At 42.4% G+C, this 20,698-nt stretch overlaps 1 protein-coding gene across 7 annotated transcripts in view; it reads right to left on the minus strand.

Moving 5' to 3' along the window:
* Positions 1-2,127: 2,127 nt before the first annotated feature.
* The window catches only part of nrxn2b (neurexin 2b), a 634,570-nt gene continuing 615,999 nt past the window's right edge, over positions 2,128-20,698 (minus strand). For 6 of the 7 annotated variants that reach the window (XM_072375804.1, XM_072375805.1, XM_072375806.1 and 3 more), the window contains 3 exons: positions 18,895-19,217; positions 11,134-11,212; positions 2,128-3,609 (listed from right to left, as the gene is read on the minus strand). In XM_072375804.1, coding sequence (XP_072231905.1) covers positions 2,705-3,609; positions 11,134-11,212; positions 18,895-19,217 — 1,307 coding nt within the window. In that variant the 3' untranslated portion in view covers positions 2,128-2,704. The remainder of the gene's footprint in view (positions 3,610-11,133; positions 11,213-18,894; positions 19,218-20,698) is intronic. The other variant, XM_072375807.1, reaches the window with a different exon arrangement.

Raw genomic sequence — 20,698 nt, forward strand, 5'->3', positions numbered from 1 at the left:
TTTTCAGTGTGTGAATTCTTTTGCACATTTTCTGCAAGTGAGATGATGCGATGATCACCACCGTAGAGGTCAGTTTCCTTTGATTTGTCCCCTTTCTCTATTTTAACTAAAAACGTCTTCAGGCTATTAATTCACACTATGGTGTGAAATATTCCTACACAGCCAGAGAAAGTAATCAACCTTTTATTTCATGTAAATGCTTATTTGGGAAGTGATTCAACACCAGTTACTTTTAGGCTAAAGTGGAGCCATTTTGGCTATTTACAAAGATGTGGTTGAGAAGTTTTTGTGATTGCATTTTAGTAATTTTCAAAACAGTTTGTCATAGGTTTGGTTTAAGTGGAGATGTAGCCAAATTCAGTTCTACGAGTAGTGGCTTTTTTTCTGGCAAATATTGAGCTGTTTCTTGTCAAGTGCAGGTAGTAGCACATTTGTTGAGATACTCTGTATATATCATGCTTGGAAGACAAGGAGACGATAAACAGACCACGTGACTCAGGAAGTAAGAAGTATATAACCAAGTGTATTCCCTCTGTTAATGTACACATATTTAGAGTCATCTCACTGGAACACTTTACAATAACATTTAGAAAGAACAGGAAGATACTGGGAGGAGTATGCTTGGAATGAAGAGAGAGAAACCAAACAAACATGGCAGGAGAGTGAATCGATGGAGCCTGTCAAATGAATGGCTGCCATCATATCTCTCACCATACAGACAGTGATAGATATAAAACAAATAGAAACTGCAGGACTGACACAGCTTGCTTTCTCCACAGGATATGAAACATACAATCTGCCATACAAGGAAGTAGATGCAGGATGACGAAAAACAGATTTTAGGATGACAGATGCAGGATGGAAAAAGGAGAACTTCTCTCCTCTGGTAAAGGAGAATCTGTCGTTTTTGCTTGTAACCTAAATCACATTTGTTCAATCACCAAAAGAAAGTACATAGAAATTTCCATTTCCCAGAATCATTGTCATTTTTTTTCTCTCCAAACAGGAATGGTAGAAGGGAAAACACGTTTCTCTTAGTAATGGGATGGGAGTCAAATATTTAGACATTTCACAAACTTTTTTCTGGTATTTTCTTTTCATGATTCAGTTTTCTTTTTTTAATAGAGTTGAGAAAATTGGAATACTAGAGTTCAGTTGTACATCTTCCAGGGAACTGCCGTTCACCTTTTTATTTGTGTGCTTCTCCCACAAAGTTTGCTTTGCCCATTGGCTGCCGTCAGTCCAGTCAGGCAACAGCGGGGTGAAAGACACAGTCACTTTTTCTGCTGCAAGATGTTTCACTCCACAGTGGAACTCCAGCAAGAATAGATTCAGAATGACCCTTTAATGTCTCTCGCTTCTTCAAAGAACATAATCAAATAAAAAAACAAACAAAAGCAAACTGAAGTGACCGAGTCTTGCAGCAGAGCATTTCTTTAGTCATACTGTCCATGAGAAGGGGAGGGGTCTCAAGAATGGGGACTGGGCGGTGAAACTGTTCCGACGTCAAAAAATCCTAAAGTCCATCTTCGCTGTGCATTTTCAGCAAATTTATTTATAGACTCACTTACGATTTAGGTCCATAGGTTTCTGCAACGTCTATACATATATTTATAATTATATAGAACAGAGTTCTTCAGGTTTGCTGGGGGTGTTTTTCTGTGATTAGTAAGGATGTGACAGTTTCTCTGCTAGCCCGCGAGGGGGGCACCTTGGCGCCCCAGAAACACATCACACACATCTGCTGGAACAAAGAACGACCAAGGGGTTTTGGCCGTGACAGGTTTTTGGCCGCTAAACGTACAAGTTAGCATCCGATAGGTTGGAGCGGTTGGTACCTCACATAGTTGCTACGTTTAACGTCGTTATGATCATCAGTCATTGTATTTTTTAAAAAGTTTTTTTTGACTCCACAGAAAGAAAAACTTTTTTCATAAATGAATACTACATGCTTGAAACACGGCAGAGTTTACGTCGCATCAGCTGCTGGGCACCGTAGAGAAGGAGAGAAATGGAGTGCTCTAACGAATGAGAGGAGGAAAGAGGTCTGAGTAGAGGTGAGAGACATTGGAACACTTTCAGGCGTGGGTGAGCTGGATTCAACGCAGCGTTTCTCAGAGTTGGCAGTTTCATTTTTTTTTTTTTTTTTTTTACAGAGGGATGCCAAGTTGCTGATCTGAGCCAAGTTGGAAAAACAATGCTGATACTTTTAAGGTGATTGTATTCACCACAAGCTCGCCTCAGAATGAAGCAGAGACTTTGGCATAAATACTGTTGGTGATACCTTCCTACAGTACTCAAGATCTTATATAACCTGTTAAATGCTAACCCATGAATGACTGTTTTGTCAGCATTTGCTACATTGTTGTTGGCACAGTATGTTTTTTTGATTCTGTGTGTTGTAACCTTTCCTTGCAATTGACCAAGTTAACATTTCATCATAATTAAGTCCAATAAAAAAATACAATACATAAAGGTGTGAACAGAACCACGATGCCACTGTGCCATCTAATTTTGTTGCCTCCCTCTGATTAGTACTAAAGGTAACTCATGAGCACCTGAAAACACTGAGTTTTAAATGAATTAGCCACTCCGTTATGTTTGCTGCTCTCCACACACTGCCCTCTCTCCCTCCTCCTCTCTCGTCTCTCTCCTTTTCTAAGTGTGTATGCTGTCTGTCTCTGTGTGTGACAGTGCCGCACCCTCAGACGTAGTACTCCTTGTCTTTGTTCTTCTTGTTCTTGGTGACTGTCTTGGCAGTGCTGGGTTGTTTTTCCTTCACCAGAGCTCCGTTGCTCTGCGTGGCTGAGTTGCTGATGTAGTTGCGACTTTGGTCCACCTGATAGGAGCCTTCGTCGCGGTTGCGGTATTTGTACATGGCATAGAGCAGGATGAGGATGCAGAGGGCCGCAGCCGCTACGATGCCCACCACCATTCCTGTGGTGCTGCTGGACTGCTGCACCTCGACGGCACCCGGCAGGCCTCTCTCTGGAGATGTTGGGTCTGGAGTAGGAACATGGGGAAAATTTGGTGGGTAGGTTATTCCTGGGTTTCTACGGTGGCCCGGATCTGACGAGGGGTGGGCTGGCGGCAGCAGCACCTGGTCCCGGGTGTTCATTTTTCCGGCAGGGATGTTGTTGCTACTACTACTACTACTACTACTGCTGCCACCGCCAGCTGTCTTGATGCGAGGATTTAGCTGGTCTGGGTTGGCAGTGGGGGTGGAGGAGAGAGGGGGACGGTGGGAGATGGGGTATCGGGAGAAATGGCGATCTCGAGGGTTCAGGGCACCACCCTCGACGGCTGGGGGAGGAGGGAGGACCGTCCTGTCAGTGACCAGGGGGGAGTTTTTGTAATAATCCTCGTCATCCGTCTCAGTCATCTCCCCTGAGCCGTACGCTGACACCTCAATGGTCTCCTCGCAGTCCTCTTGATCCAAGGGGCAGGGGGCGCGGCCATTGGGCAAGGGGAGGGACTCTTTGGTGGTTTCAAGCAGGGTGAGGAAAGGGCGGTAGGTGGTGGGGGGCGAGGGAATTACTGGGTAGTGAGTGGCAATGGACGGGGGGTCTAGGGAGTCCACCGTTATTATGGGCAACACTAATTCACCTCCTAGGACAAGAAAGAGACAATGAAGGAGAAGAATGTTAGAGACCAGCTGAGTCTGAGACTACCTGCAAATGCACAAAAGAACAGTTCAAATGAATACAGCAACACCAGTATTAGAACAGCACTACAGCTTAACATGAGGTTAGTTATATGTTTAATCTGTTCTATTTAAAAACTGAGTATGTTGAATAAATCTGAACTGCAGTAAGTATTATAAGATGTAAGAAAACATTCTATCCTGCACCTGTTTCTGACAGTTCTGACCTCATCTCCCTGTACTGCACACACCTACATGTTATAAGACTAACACATAATAAATGTAGACTACAAATAACAATCAAACATCTGTTGTACTACAAAGCCTATTCTTAACTTCTAACTTTCTTGTCTTGCCTACACTAGCACTCAGATATTTCTGCTGTGAGTGGTTAAATAAGATAGCAAACCACGAGGTTCAGGTCACTTACATCAACAAATTGGCCGCATGATTTTTGCATGAAAAAAAAAATTACAAAAAGAAAGCTGTGTAAGATTGTTCTCGGATAGTGAAACAACTCCCCCACCCACTTCTTTACCTCCTCTCATATCTTTCTTGGGTGAAAATGAATCATATTGGAAAAATATATATAGTTGAATTATTCAGTGCCAGCCCCCCTCCTCCCCATCCCCAAATATTCTTAAAAAGAATTGTCCGAATCCCATTTTACCCCCTTTGGGCATGTTGGCTTCATGGCTCAGTTCTTATTAGGAGCAACTGCAGGAAACTGATGCCCCTAAACTCTCAGTCCAGGAGTCTGAGAGACAGGGTAATAAACCCTACTGGTTCCTTTTTCCCCATGAATCCCTCAAGTCCACTTCCCTCCCAAACACTATACATAAACATGGGTCAGTGACGTTCCCCTCAAACAGCTACTAACAGTTAGACAATAATCTCAACGAGCCAGAATTTCTCATAAAGTAATAAAGTAATCTCGACGTCAGCCCATCTTAAATATGATCACCCAAATAAAAATTACCGGTTGTAAGATGAAGTGGAAAAAGCTACATGCATTCAGGAGGAATCCGTCTGTCACAAACTGAACCATTACACATATTTGGGAATGTGGAGTGGGAGTACAAAGCAGAAAATCAGTGCATTTTCTAAGTTTTCTGGTCAGTTAGGCAAATACGCAGGGGTAACAGTCAATGACACAGTTGAAAAACATGGCAGAGTGGATTAGATTGTATCACATCTTTGGGAGAGAAAAAGGGAAGGTAACAGCAGAACATGACCAAAGAAATGCCAACATCAACAGCATAAAATCATGACTTTGGCTCTTTGATTGATGAGGTAAATCAGAGTGACTCAGCCGGAGCAGGGATGGGTAAGACAGTTCAAGTATGATGGGGGAAGTGTAAAGGGAAAGTTTGGGGATTTTAAGATTTTCACTGTGGTTTTCAGTCAGCTCAGCAATGTTAAAAAACAAACAAACCCCTTGTCAATTTATACAACCACACATTTTTCACTCATAGAATGGCAAAGGCTGTTAACAAGGTTATTTCAACATATCAGCAAATAACAAATTTCAGAGAAACAGAGAAAAAGCAAAATGTGAGAGCTGTAAAGGGAAAAAAAAACTTATAAAGCTTAACCCTCTAACTTCTTATTTCGGTACCATTGCTGGAGAGGCTAGTTTCCATGGCAATGCTCAGGTTATCTCTGTCTCCACTCTATCTGCATTTGAAGGATGAATTTCACCTTGACTGGAGGACAGCAGAGCATGGTGGTACATTTGAGGAACAGAGAGGAGTCACACCTTGTAGGACTTCCCAAATGCGTCTAAGAGCAAATTTTTGGTTTTGTTAAACTCCCAGGGGAAGGAAAGAAATAAAAATGTGGGGACCAGGGTGTGTGATAATATCTGCGACAGATATGCTGCAAGAGCAATTTCAAGCTTTTTACTGCTGCTTGCAGCCCACCCATTACTGAGGAGTTGCCTCCAATTATGATGTATCCTACTTACAGTGTGTGCCGCTGACACTGAAAGTGGATGTCCTCGTGAGAGTAAACACACTCTAATCCTCTCAGAATCAGGAATGTTGTGTTCCTCTGCCTTTAGTTCAGCTTATACAAACTCACAGAATAATACCGAAAAAGGATTGCTTAGATATTGAAGAGGCAAATAAGCATATTGTACACGCACATCTATAAAAACGTTAAGGATTGTTCCATCAAATCCTTCACACTGCTCTGCTGTACTCTTAGTGTGCAGTTATCAAGTGAAGCATCTTTTCATTTCCCGTTGTGTGGCCCAAGCCTGCAAACCTGTTTAACTCAATCAACAACTTGTATTGGTTCTCCTCGTCCTCACCACTTCACCTTATTGTGCCTGTATGCAGCTCTGATTCTCCATTTGACATCCACAGGCAGGCTCAGAAAGTTGAGTTCAGGAGAAAAAAAAACAAAAAACTTTTTACAGTTGTCCCTACATGTTCAGCTGAAAGCTGCCAAGAAGCACAGACTGATGTAAGCCAGAGTAAATGCAGGGTTTCATAGGTATGTGAAAGTGAATACGAGATAGATTTAACATGACATGGGCCAAATGGGCTTTACCGTCACCAGCTCGTTCATGCTGCATAACGTTCATGCTGCATATTTCCGTGGGGTGGTGCGTGGTCTCCGTCTGTCAAGCGTTAAATCGAGAAAAAACTGAGATATTCGACCTGATTGAGCAGCTGAGGCTGTAGAGCCATGTTTAGTCCACATGATGAAATTTCTTTATCTTTGTCCACATGCTACTCCACCACATTGTGAGTATGACTCAACACCCCCACCCCCTTCTATTTACTCAAAATGAGAACAGGGCAGATGGATACTGATGCATCAATGTCAGTGTCCTGACAAACATAGTTATTCTGCCGATCACGTTTCCCCGCTCGCATCCATTTGAAATATTTAGAGCAAAAAGGTTGTTCGGAGGTTGAGCCTTCTGTAATTCAGCTTTGATTAGGCTGTAGATGGAAAATCCAGCAGCGTGTCCGAGCATAATATATTTTCCCTTGCTTGCTTTGGAATCCAACTACAATAGGTGCAATTATGCCCGTATAATCTGTGCAACAGGGAACAAACCTGCTTCTTCATACACAAGGCTCCATAAACTGTTTACAAAAGCTGCATTTGTTGCTGTCGCTGTCAGGCAGAGGGATTTATTTTGACAAAAAAAAGGAGACGATGCCCTGTGTATATATAGTGTGTCACTGGTAGCTGACCATTTCCTGCAGTTAAAGTCACCTCCCCACAGCACTTTAGAACCTGGATTGTCTCCATAAACCTGGCAGATTTGTTTTTCTGGCCAGCCATTTGTTTCGGTCTCACTGTGGTATAAATGTCAGACATCTCTGGAGAATCTCCACCTGATGTAGAGATTTTTTTCGTCGGGCATCTTTTGGGCCCACTTCGTGGTCTTTACCTTGTTCTATTTCTTCTTTCTTACCACGGTGCTGCAAACAAGCACATCTGCTTCAGTTTCTCCATTCCCCCTGTCTTTTCCTTTAAATGTCTCTTGAATTAAAAGGTTTTTAACCAAACAACTGTAAAGCCAATTCTCTTCTGAAAAATTCTGGGAATGTAAGACTAATTAAAAAAAAGAAATGAACTGGATTATGAGGTTTGGACAGTCAGTGAGTCTGTGTTCCACTCTCAGGGGGAGACACCACCGTATTTAAGCAGCTGAGAAAGCAGCTGCACGAAAAAATACTGCATCCACTGCTGTGGGTTAACATTAGATCTTAATTATAATTTAAATGATGGTTTGGATAGCTCACAGCAGACTTTATTCTTTGGAAATGAGAAAAAGCAACAGTAACTAGCAATAAAATAAAATGGTTACAAGGCTGAGAAATTCAGTCTTCAGTTTCTGATATAAGCCTTCAACAACCACCACGTTAGCATCTCTGCAACAACTGATTTCCCTGAAATATTAAAACAGTTGTCTTTAAGTATCTCATTCATTTATAAGAAACTGAAGACTTATTCTATGCACCTTCTGATACACTGAAAGTGCCCTAAAGTGCAGCACTCTTTAGCACTCCAATGTGCTAAAGTGAAAGAAGTTTGGAGACACAGACGGACTTCCTGGATAATCTTCGTAATCTTCGGGGCAATGGGCTGCTTTTAGATGGAAAACCGTCACTGCAGGGGGTTGAAGTCTTTTGCAGACACCTGAAAATGGACTGATGCTCCCCATTCAATCATTTTGAGCTTGGACATTTCTCTTAAGAGGAACTGGGAAAACCTAGGGCTTGTAGGATCATTTCCTTGAAGACTGATGGCTCTTTTTACTGCTACAGGTTCTTTGTTCAAGTTGAAAGTGACGCGTCGGAATGCTTGCATATATTGGACATGTGAGCCTTGAATTTTTTTTCAATGTGTCTTAAACATAAATACATATTGCATTTTGATTGGTTTCGTGCATTTTTTATTAATATGTAATTAGTCAATCAGGTGGAGTCATGTTAGAGGCTTGGATTGGACATCCCAGTTCTGTCAAAGACTCACCGATGTGATCTCTGCTGTTCAGAGATAATCCAGGGATGCAGTTCAAGCATATAGATTGCCAAACATCCAAACTGTGCAACCCTTGTGATCAACCTGGGGCTGTTTATTCGTTAAGGGAGATCAAAAGGATCTAATTGACAAACAACTGACACCCAAGACTCATTGACCAGGCTCACACCAGGCTTGGGGGCTCAGTGCTTTGGGTCATCCCTCATCTATCACCCTATCTCTGACTTTCACTACTACACCTAAAATGAGCTTTTGCAGGTTGTCTCTATAGTATGTCGTCTGATGAATTATTGAGGAGCTCCTCAAAGCTCTGATCTTGTCAGAGTAAAACTGATGTAGCGCCTACAACATCCCAGGACTGATAAGTAGCTGGGAGGTAAGCCAGAGAAAGGCAAAGTGTCATGTTGCGGTAGAGAAAATGCAGAAATTAAAATAGGAAGATAACATGAAAGATTAATTGAGCTGAACCTGTTGTTGGAGGAAGATGTGTTCCTTAATTGTGTGCTACTGTGAATGCAGTTAGTGTCCATAGATGACTTTTTCATGTATGGATTGAATAAGAGTTTATTTTCAGGTCTCATTCCCCTGTGCATATGATCACGTTGTCACCCTCGCTGCAGTGTGTTCAGCCTTCTAATAGGAGTCCTTCCTATTCCTGGGTCTTGTCACCTATCTAACTGAAGCTCATTACCAACAAAGGATTCAAACCCCAACTCTAATTGGGTGATGTATTTAAGGTTTCTCTAACAGTCTAAGTTTAATTGGCCTAGTGGGAAAGTCAGGATTTGTTCACGGGAATATCACTCTACTCACTCCCCCAATTTTGCATCCTCTCCTTCGCTTCCTCTTCCTTCACTCGCACAAGCTCCGTCTGTATCTCTGTTTCACTCCTCTCCCCATTTTTCTGTTCTGCTCTGAGCGCAAAGGAACGTGACACTCATCTCAATGACGGTGATTCCCTCCAGCTCTTTCTTGCTCAACTCTTCCTCAGGTCTTTCTCTCTGCACCTTGTGCCTTGACTGTTCTGCATCCATGTTGCTTGTCAGCCACTGCGAGACAGTGGCTGCCCCACGAGCGTTGGGATTATTCCACATCAATTGGTCATCATTTAGCATTCCATAGCCAAAACACTCCTGGAGCTTTGAGAAAACAGGTTTCATCTCTTGAGCAGTGTACTGTTGTGTCTCATCTGCAGGTAAACAGATTGGTAAAGCAGGTGGAACTGCACTGGCTGTACTCAGGAAGGGGTTGTATTGGTCCCCATGAATTCACAGCAGTCATATCAGGCACAGCTTAATAGAAAATCCACAGCTGTGCTTAACATTTTTTCTCCTTCCTTAAATTTTTAATAACGCCAAGCTTTTTTTTCATATCTAATTGAAAACACTGGGAATTGGTCCTTTCACACAGTGACCGGAGGCCTGTGTTTGTGGAGCGATGATGGAGGGGAGGGGACATGTGTTGCAGACAATGCTGATTCTTCTCTTCTTGTCCACAGCTTTCACAGGCGCTTATCCGACCTCGATGGCTTGCCTCGCTGGAACTGTTGTTGCTTCTGGAAGGTGTGATACGGGGCATGTGTGCGTGCGCGCGAGCGTGTTAGTTGTTTTTCAGGAGAGTCGGCTGCAGAGAGAAAACTACACCCACCGAGTGAGAGAGGCAAGTGTCTGTCTGGAGAGGTGAGCATGTCTGCCACTGTATGTGTTTGTGTGTGTGCGAGCAAAGAGGGAGTTGCATTTCCCCACAGGAGATTAAGCCTGGGCATAGCATCCACCAAAATACTCTCATTTCTCCTTTCGATAAGAGGGGAACTGAGGCTCTATTTCGGTCCCAACCACCTACAGAGCAAACCGCAGGAGACTGCTGCTCTCCAGTCTCTGAACACAGTTTCAGATCCGTTTCTCTTCACACAAACATACTGATACGTGCTGTAATCTCCTGCTGTTTACAGTCCAACATAGCTCTAATCCCCATTCCTTGCTTATCCTTGGGAAGTGCTGTTCAGAGATGAGAAATTATTTAGTTTCTCTCCTTTCCTCTTCTTTTCTTGTTTTAACTTTTGTTCTATCATGTTTGCATTTTTTCTTAAAATGTCTTTCATATCTTCCTAGCTCTGATTGTGAAGATGTCTGTTGTTAAGTTTGTCCCCCAATCATTTTTGAGTTTCTCATGAGCTATTTTGATCTTTGAAGGTGTACGTGAATTCATTTCAATATGATCTTTGGTGATAAGATTCTCGCTTATGAAAACACAATTGACTGTTGCGGCAGTAATATGCCAATCAAAACATGGATCTGCACCCTTGTGCTTTGACTGTTCTGCATCCACGCTTAAGAGCGTAATTTAACCTGTATTGACTACGCTCTTAAGCCTGATGTAATCATCCCATCCCACATAAGTTGAATCTATAAACCAATTTCACAATAGCAGCCACAGTCCTTACTGTAGCGTAGTTTGAGTCATTCTGCTTCACTGTATGATGATGGTTCTTGGCAGTTTTCAAGTATGGCCAGCTTAATAGAGCTAGAAACCATGGAGGCAGGGGGTTCACACATGACCTAAAACTGGCCCCTGCTGTCGTGGTGTCAGAATATATCTTGGCCTGCTATGCATGCTAACTGTTGCTCAACCACCAGGCCTGCCAGGCTACAGCTGTGTGCTGCACCGAACAAGCTGCGTTTGCACATTGAAACTGTCCTACCTTGTTAAAGTCAGGGCAGGAGATTGGTGCAGCAGCTGAGTAAATGCCAAATATTAACACCTGGCAGACCATTTAAAGAAGAACAATGCTGCTGGCTGCCTGCTGATTTAAAGACCAATAGGAAAAGGGCTCAGAGGGTGCACACGTGGCCAATCAGAGCTGCATACAGGGGGCCAGTCACAGAGTATCATTTAGAAAAGGAGAAAGGCAGGACTCTATGCAAGTGGTTTTTGTTTCTGGATAAAATACAATGAAGACAGAACTCCCTGAGTTGACTCACCATTTCCAGGCTCACACTCCTCCAAATCTTCGTCATCACTAGGACATTCCGCTGAAGCTACCAAAAGGTCATCCGCATTCTGGAGGAACAGAGAGGAGAGGATGTAAGGATGAATTTTACTTTTGCAGAGGATACACAGAACATCTAAGATGATTAACAGTCTCTCACAATCACCGGGGATGTCTTCAGCAGCGCTGCCACTGACTCCGAACAAACTTTGAAAAAACTTTCTTGTAATTACTGACAGTTTGTTGGTGGTGACAAATGTGTTGAAAATACGCAGGTGGGTGGACTTTGTGAGTAGCACTTATTTATGAAAGCAGAGGTGGGGAGTGTGAGGGAAACAAGCGTTTTCTGACCAAACCCCAGCAATATAAGTGGTAGTTTGTCTAAACAACGGGTATTTCAACAATAGGTATGTATGGTCAAGGCAGCCAGACACTGCATGACTAGTATTAATTTCAAATGGTAACTTTTTTTTTTTTTAGTGTGGCTCACTCAAAGCACTTTATACCATTGCTTCTCTCTCTCACACACACACAGCTCTTTACGTTCTATACATGGATTATATTTCTCTATCATTATTGTATATCAACATAAATCGTGAAAAGTGAGACATTTTACTATTTTCTGAAAAATATTAGCTCATCTTGATTTGATGGCAGCAAAATGTCTTAGAAAAGCTGAAGACTGGGGCAACAAAAGGCTGGAAAAGTAAACGGTACTGAAGTGACCCTGCAGTAAAAACAGGCAGGATTGGAAATCACAACATGGGCTCAGGAACACTTCCAGAAATGACTGTCTGTGAACATAGTTCACCGTGCCATCCACAAATGCAGCTTAAAGCCCCATCAATGAAGTAGTCATTTGTGAATGCGATCTAGAAATGATGCCATCTTGCCTGCACATAAGCTCATTTAAAATGGACTGAGACAAGAAATTAAAACTTCTGTGGTCGCATAAATCCAAATTTGACATTCCTTTAAGGAAATGACAAACACCTCTTCCTGTGTACTAAAAAGAAGAGGGATCATCCAGCTTGTTATCAACACTCAGTTCGAAAGCCTGCATGTCTGATGGTACAGGGGAGCATAAGTGCCTGTGGAACTGGCAACATGCACATCTGGAAAGGCACCATCAATGCTCAAAAGTATATGCAGGTTTTAGAGCACCATATGCTCCATCTGGATGACTTATTTTACAGGGAAGGGCTTGTTTATATTGGCAAGACATTGTTAAAGCACATACTGCATATCTATAACAACAGCATGTAGTAGAAGAGTAGTAGTAGTAGAAGAGTCCGGGTGCCGGACTGACCTACCTGCAGTCCAGACCTCTGACCAACTGAAAACATTTAGATGCATCATGAAATGCAAAAATACGACAAAGAAAACCTTAGACTGTTGAGCAGCTAGAATCCTATATCAGACAAGAATGGGGCAACGTTCCTCTCCTAAACATCCAGGAACCAGCCTCCTCAGTTCCGAGACGTTCAGTGACCGTTGTTAAAAGAAGAGGAGATGCCACAAAAGCATGGCCATGTCCCAACTTTTATGAGACATGTTAGTGTCATTCATTTCAAGGTGAGCTTCTATGCTTTTCTATGCTCTAATGTGAATAAAGTTTGAGGTTAGCAAATAACTGCCTCCTGTTACTATTTACGTTTAACGTAACATCCGTGCCTTTTGGAATTGAAGTTAGTCACACATACTGAGAGCATCAGAAATGATAGGAGCTCAGTAGTCTCCCCAACCACACTTTGACATGCAACAACTGACCTTACGATTAGTGGCCTTTTTAAAAACTATTTGATAAGGAGGCTAGGGGACTCTGTGTAGTGGAGGGTTGAAAGTGAAAGAGGTACAGCAGCAGGTATCTTGCAATGAAAACAGATTAAATTTGACAAGGTGATTTCAATTTAGTGGCCGAGGTTTGTCCTCGCTGCTGCATGACTCATACAGCTGCATGTCTAGACATCCAAACCTCCTCCCCTTCTCTCTTCTCCGCCTCTGGTTATTATTCAAGATGGGGTCATCCCATGGAAAATGGAGGGCTTTTATCAGCATAATTGATTCAAGCGCCACTCTACTTGGCAGACTTTTTTCTTTCTGTTATTAATCCACGGCATGGGGACTATCATTTATTAATCGCATTGTGTCAGTTTGAGTGTGTGTGTTCACATCACCTGCCCCTGTCAAATGGGCCTAATGATCCTGCTTCGGTTTAGCGGCAATATCTCTATCCAGCAGACGCTTTCAATTTTCATTCCATCTGCGCAGGTAACTATCTTACTCTCCCTTTCTCCATATAAACAGTACACCATGAATCTGTTAAACTGCACACTTGTGTAAATTAAGCAACCTGGAGGCCAATAAATGCACACAGAAGGCTGTCTTTATATCCATAAATGGGGAAAAAAATACTGGCCAAATGTCAAAGGGTTGTTCCAGTCTCCTGATGTTATGATTGGTTGGGATTTAGTGCAACATCTGTGACACACTTATAAACCCCAGTCCACAACTTGACCCCAAGAAACATCTAGAGCAGCCCGCAATAGGAACACTGACTGCAATTTATCAGATGGGAAATTGTCATGAGACCCACTAACCCAGTGTGCTGCTACTTCTGAAGGACACCCAAAGGAGCAGCTCCATTCTCCAGTATGACCTGGTCAGAACTTATTTTTTATCAATCTTCAAGGAGGATTCTGGAAGAGATAACTTTGAAGCGTGTCACCTCCCTCCAGACAAATCGCAGAAAGATTACAAACACCTGAGAGCGCTCAGCGCTTAAGATGGCAGTCGGGGCGTCGCCTGTGATCTTAGTTTTATAACACCCTGACACCACATTTGGGTCAGACAAGTGATGAGTCCAACTGTTTCATGGAAACATAATCAGGGGGTGAGGAGAGCGGAAAAAAAAAAAGGAAAAGATACACATACGCACGTACACATCAAAAGGTAGATCTTTTATTCTAAGCATCAAAGCACATTATTCCACTATGATCAAAGCCACAGCGCACCGGGTAGCTCAGAGCTTTTGGAGAAATTGAAATTTGGGTTTCCGCTCACTGCTTTCCGCCACCCTGTCTTCATTGAGGCTTGCCGGATGCTGGGATATTCATTAGGGCTCGATAGTTCCTGTAAGCTGTGCCCACTGCTGTATTTATAACATATACTCTATCTTATCTTCTTTAGCAAAGAAAGAAATTGAGCAGACAGCTATTGGATAGCTGTGACTAATCAAACTGATGCAGCGTGTAGATATAAACTGTAGTTTTACGATGCTGGAGTGAGCTGCGGCTGAAAATTTTACTTCTTCTTTTCAAAGACTTATCTGAACAGAGCTTTAAGTCACCCTACACAGGATCCATTATTTCTTTTCTGGTTTAGTGTTGTCACACCTTTGCTATAGAATCTAAAAAAAACAAAAAAAAATCTAATCTTCTCCCCAGTTTAATTTTTTGCTTTCACCCACAGTGGCAAACAAAACAAAAAAATAAACCTTGATGATTGCATGCTTCCATCACCCAGGGAGTTAAATCAGACTGTTTTTCCAACACTGTTTGATTGATGATCTACCTGGTAGAATTTCATGCTGTTCCAGCCTTCAGAAAGGCTCCAACTGTGTGTCACCAAATGTGGTTCATGGCAAAATAAATGGAATCTTCCCCACCATAAATACTTGTCATCAGAGTATAACATCATTCACAATTCAGTTAGTTTTCTGTGTGAAAATGTGTGAAAATTTGTATATATACAGTATTTACATATTTTTGCTTTGATTTTACTACAAGTGTGTTGTTTATTTTCTCCTGTTCCTGTTGTTATTTCTATTTTCATCAGGGTAGAGGAGGTGAGCTTTCCAGGCGTTTCACACCTTTTCTGGTGAATTAGAACAAATTCCAAAATAACAAATATTCATCCACACTGGCACAGTGTGCATAAATGTTCTAGAATGTGTCAGCTCGTGTATAAACCCAGAGTATTTTCATGTTTTTAAGTGCACAGAAGGTTATTGCCTGTTTTGTGATAGGTGAATGAATGCCTCATTGTTAATATCTGTTCATTTTCAAACACGTTCCTAAAGCTGTTTTATGCCATTGTGGTAATACTGGTGTTCTGCTAGGTCTATCATGATAATAAAGACAGAGCTGTTACATAGTGTGTACTATGTAAAAAGATTTTTAGCAATGACAAGCAATTTAAAGGTTGAATCGTGCTTTTTTATTTTATGACTAACCATAAATGTGAGTCAGCCATTGCAGTGCACATTAAGGTTTGTACTGTAACAACGGAAAAGCAGACACCGCTTCTTTGTTATCCTAAAATAGATAATTCATCAAACTGGGCTGCCTGAGACTACCAGCTTCACATCACAGAGCTGTGTTCTAAAAGCTTGCTTTATGCTGAACGAAAGTATCTGGCAATAAGCCTGGAGGCCAGATTGATACTGAACTGATGCCATTGCTGCATTTCATATATCAAGCATTCACTGATCTCAGAAACGCAGAGTCACTCACAGCCCATTTATCCAAATAAGCCAAGGTGACTCGAAATAAGACTAAAGCTTTGACACTTCTGACCTTCTTGCAACAACATGGCAACGAAAAATACAACTATAGTGCTTTTTTTTAACCCTACCACTTTCATATGTTGTAAGTTACCATGAGAGCACCAGTTAAATGAGCTATGGAGAGAGTCATCAGCTGCTGTTACAATATCAGGCCAAAAGTAGGCGAAGAAGTGCGTGCCGGGTCTAATAGTGTCTCCGCTGTCCCTTCTGGGGCTCAAGCAGGGTTTGAGCAGGGCTCCCCTCAGGACTGGGAGCCAGTTCTTCTGGCCTGGAAACTACCCTCAGGTCAGAAGGTGCTAAAGGTGGTGATTACCTCTGGGAGACTGGTTGCCTAAAAACAAAGCAGTTCAGCCGCTCACAGTTTCTTTTAACCACAACTTACTGTTCTGTTCACTGCACTGGTAGATGGTGTTTACTGTCACCCTGCAATCAGCAGAGAGAACCTGCGGGTTCTGTTGGGGAGGGTTTTCTTTTGCCAACTATTTATTTTCCTTGCTAAACAGACAGACTTTTAGACTGAAACGTACATCTGAAGCTGCCAATCTAAGCTTCGTTGACATCTATTTTTAGTTCTACAGGTTTCTGACATGTATGTTCTGATAGGTGCATCCTATTGTAGTCAGCAGCTCAGCTAATGATCTATCTTTTGCTTATTTCTTTGATTATTATTTGAATAATCTAACAATTATCATTTGATTAATCTAACGAATATAATCTGTTTATTTGATTTAAAATTGTGGTTAATGATCAATAAATAAAAAACCTCCATTCATCTCACGTCCTATGGGCCTGCTCAAACACAGCTAAAATCATAGGCGCGATTATTTTGATCAATATTATACTATGTTCATGAATATTTAACACTTTTACTTTGTGACTTTCAAAACAGGATTTAATTAATTGGTCTTTTAAGTAATATTTGTCTTGTCAACACAAGACTTTCTTGATGTTTTAACTTTAAATAAGATAACATACAACTGTACACTTTGGATTGCAATTAAACTTGAAAAGTGCAAATTACAAAGCACAGACAAAAACAGATATTTAAAAAGGAGACTTTTAACTGGGTGAGTTGGTGGGGTTGGCTGGGAAATTGGTCTCGGGTCAGGAGTTGTATAGACAGGACAACAGAGTTGTAAACCTGCGGAGGTCTGTTGGTGCAGACGGGAGGCCCAGGACCACTTTGTGCCGCTTCTGAGACCTGCACTGAAGCTGCATGGAGATACCCTCTGCGATCCAGGGACCGAAGATACACTTATGTGGAAGTTTCTAACTGCAGTGGCTTGCAAAAGTATTCACCCTGTTAGGTGTTTTTTGAAAAAATCTTTTGTGTTATAACATGTAATCTTTCTTAGATTTGATGCTACCTATCAGAAATCACAGAATTAAAGAAGGTATGTCTAATCTAAATGTCAAATGATCCAAGTGTGTACATATATATTATATATAAGTGCATTTGTGAGGTCAGACACTGATGTTGGGCGAAAAGGACTGGCTCGCAGTCTCTGTTCTAATTCCTCCCGAAGGTGTTCTATCAGGTTGAGGTCAGGACTCTGTGCAGGCCAGTTAAGTTCTTCCACACCAAACTCGCTTGCTTTGTGCACTGGTTCGCAGTCATGTTGAAACAGGAAAAGGCCATCCCCAAAATCATTCCACAAAGTTGGGAGCATGAAATTGTTCAAAATCTCTTCTGAAGCATTCAGAGTTTCTTTCACTGGAACTAAGGGGCCAAGCCCAGCTCCTGAAAAACAATCCCATGGCCATGGAAACCCATTCCAAGAAGCTCTCTACGCACTGTTCTCGAGTTAATCTGAAGACCACATGAAGTTTGGAGGTCTGTAGCGATTGACTCTGCAGAAAGTTGGCGACCTCTGCGCACTGTGCAGAGGTTGCAAAACTAACATTCTAAATTTTCATTGGAGAGATGTTTGTTGAACTGGATGTTTGTTATAGAAATTTGCATGAATTTCACAGCACAACACTTCACTCTTATTGGCACTGCTGTGTTTATTCAAAGTGAAGCTTGAAAGGAAAGTTTTAGAGGACAATAAAGAACAAAGATTCAAGTCTGAATAAATCTGTAGATCATGGCTATCAGGTAAGAGTGTGTGTGGCTTGCTGACTGATCAAAGATAGGCCTCTTCTGACTTGAACAACACTAATGAACACAAATCAATGAGAGAAATGTTGAAGTAAGTTGAAGAGCAGGAGTTTCAAGTATGATATTGACAGCTTTTACAGACAAGCGCTTTCAAGTATTTTGGATAAAAAGCATTTACAGTGGCAGAAATATACATACATAAACATGGAAGCGAAACTTGCAGCGTCTCCAGAGACTGCATGGATCACACTTACTTTTTGCTTAGCATACGGCTTGTAGTTAATGACTGTGGATGTGAAGCGGAGCATATTTCCCCTGAAACAAATGGATCCTGTTATTAAGTCTTCTCATGAGAACAGAGGGCCTGGATCACCCGCCTCTTTCATCATCGTGCATGTTGGCAACAGCCCTTCCCTACTGTTTTGAAATTGTTGCTTACCATGGTTGCACTTTCAGCACATGTGGATAGTTATCAGGCCATTAATTGCAGCCTCTCACAAGCATGCGAAGCAGATACATAACTATAATTCCCCATAGTTTGCTGGTGGATCTGTGTCGTAGAATTTCCTTTGCATGATGTTCAGCCCCCCTCCAGCCTTTGCTGATCGGCGTTGGATGTGCTATAAGTTCCAGCATCCCAGTGTGCCACATCTCCTTAGAGGAAATCAAATTGCAGTGCTTATTGGTGTTGCAGGACCAGCCAACAAAGTTGTTCTCTGACTCCCTCTCAGGCCGAGGGCTATTTGAACATCTGAAGGTTGCCGAGGTTTAATAAAAGAGGAGACTGACGCACAACACAGAGTTGGAGAAATAACTGTTTGACCTTGAAGCTGATTTATGATTTCTTTATAAAATATGCATCTACTTATTCAAGGAGGGCCATCTGCTTCCTTAGCCATGCTCTTTAATCTTAAGGATATTGTTTTTATAGCCCTGATATTTTGGAGGGACTTCTGAAGTTTCCTCACATCGTACAGCACCTCCCAGTCTGAGTAACTCAAACAACAGCTTTCTTTTAGTTTTTTTTCCCTTTCAGTTTGTCACTATGAATCATGCACACGAACATGGCTAACATTGTTGCTCACCTGTGTGACACTGTCCCTCATGGTTGGTGAGCGCTGTTTGCGGGTGGTGGTTGTGGCCATGGTGGTGGTTGTCTCCATGATAGTAGTGGACATATCAGCCAGCGGGGTGGTGGAGGTGGTGTCAGTAGTGAGCACCGAGGGCACGTCGCCCACCAACCGCAGGTTACCCTGGGTCTGGACGTTGGAGTCGCCCTCGGCTGCCAGTTTGAGCACCTGCAGGCCGTTGTAGTACAGGCCTGAGATCTGGCCCTGGAAGTGGCGCCCCTTCTCTCCACCACCAATTTTGATGAACGCCTGGCTGTTGAAGATAGTCAGCTGACGACCTGATATGCAGAGGAAGTCAGAGCAATGAAAGAGAAAGGAAGTGCAGATAAAAGATAAGAAGGCATGAAATAAAGGGGGAGAAAAAGAGAGAAAGGGTAAAGAATACAAATCAGCTCATGGTCTCTGCGTGAGCTTGAACACAAAACTCAAGGTAGTACACAGCACAGTGTGAAACAGAGGAGAGTGAGGAACTGTTTCAATCACATGGGATTTCCTGGGTAACACTTTAGAGAGATTGGACCCTGGCTTGCAGCACTTTCTGCCATTATGGATCTGGGCACGTGCCTAATTTCCGAAAGGCAACCTAAATCTGGCAGTCAAATAGATTGCAGGGGCAGTTGCGAATTGACCCCGAGACTAACGGTTCACAGCAAAATGCATCTGATTTGCCCTGATATGGAATATATTAGAACAGTGCTGGGTCTTTGCCGTTGACCTCCAATGCACCTGAGCTGCACAATGATAAAGTACCTCTGCCAGCAGAAAAAAACGTCACCTCGCTCCCATCCAAAGAGGGAAAATGATATCCTCATTGGAAGGAAATGTTTAATTCATCAGGGGCAGTTTTTCTCCCTGGTCATTACTATTCATTTGAATGGATAGATGGATGAAGGGAGGACAGGGGTCAACCATTTAACCAGGGCCCAATACTAATGTGTTACCAGGACATTTGGTGAAGGGGAGGAGTGCGGGAGGTGTGACAGGTGTAGTTTTTCTCCCTGTATTTTTTCAGCTGATGTCAGGTTAGGTTTCATATATACTTTTGCGTCCACGTCCCCTTAAGGAGCTTCCCATCACTCCCCTTAGACTGTTGCAAACTTTGACCCCCATTATGAGTCATGTGGATGTGAGCGAGCTCGGAGGTTAAAGGGACACTTTGGAAGGATGTGGGTTGAAAATATGCCCTATGAGGTAATTACTCAGGAGAAGGAATGGGGGAAACCAATGAGGTCTCCTATGGATTAAGAACAACCCTGGAAGAAAAGAGGGAGCGTGTCTGTTTCTGAAAGGAAATTGCAACACATATTTGCAATTCTGAATAAAATATCAACCCAGTTGAGACTGCAGGCTACAAACATCTGAAATTACAGATTCCATGTGACCTGAAGAAGGGAGTGTGGTCGACTGAATAAGCATGGTTATACAACTGATGCACTTGGCTACCTTGTGTGTTATTGTGTTGAGCTGTGAACAGTAAATCCTGTGAGTAACTTCTCTATGTAATTTTACAAGCAAATTGGGGCAGATTTCTTGTCATCAGCACAGGGACACTAGGGCCTGTCCGTTATTTATCACTGTGATTGTGCTTTAATCTCCTATGTGACTGCACATGTTCTGAAATCCCCGTCACACCCAGATGGGCTGGACAATCAGCTGAATAATGGCTATTAAATGCATTTGTGTGTGGGTGTTAAAACACACCATTCTATGTTTTCTGCACAGGCTCTGGAGAGTTAGAAGGATGGACAGTTTGCCCAAC

The sequence above is a fragment of the Leuresthes tenuis genome, unplaced genomic scaffold (genome assembly GCF_036924035.1).
Source record: "Leuresthes tenuis unplaced genomic scaffold, fLeuTen1.0.hap1 SCAF_22, whole genome shotgun sequence".
NCBI classification, from domain to species: Eukaryota; Metazoa; Chordata; class Actinopteri; order Atheriniformes; family Atherinopsidae; genus Leuresthes; species Leuresthes tenuis.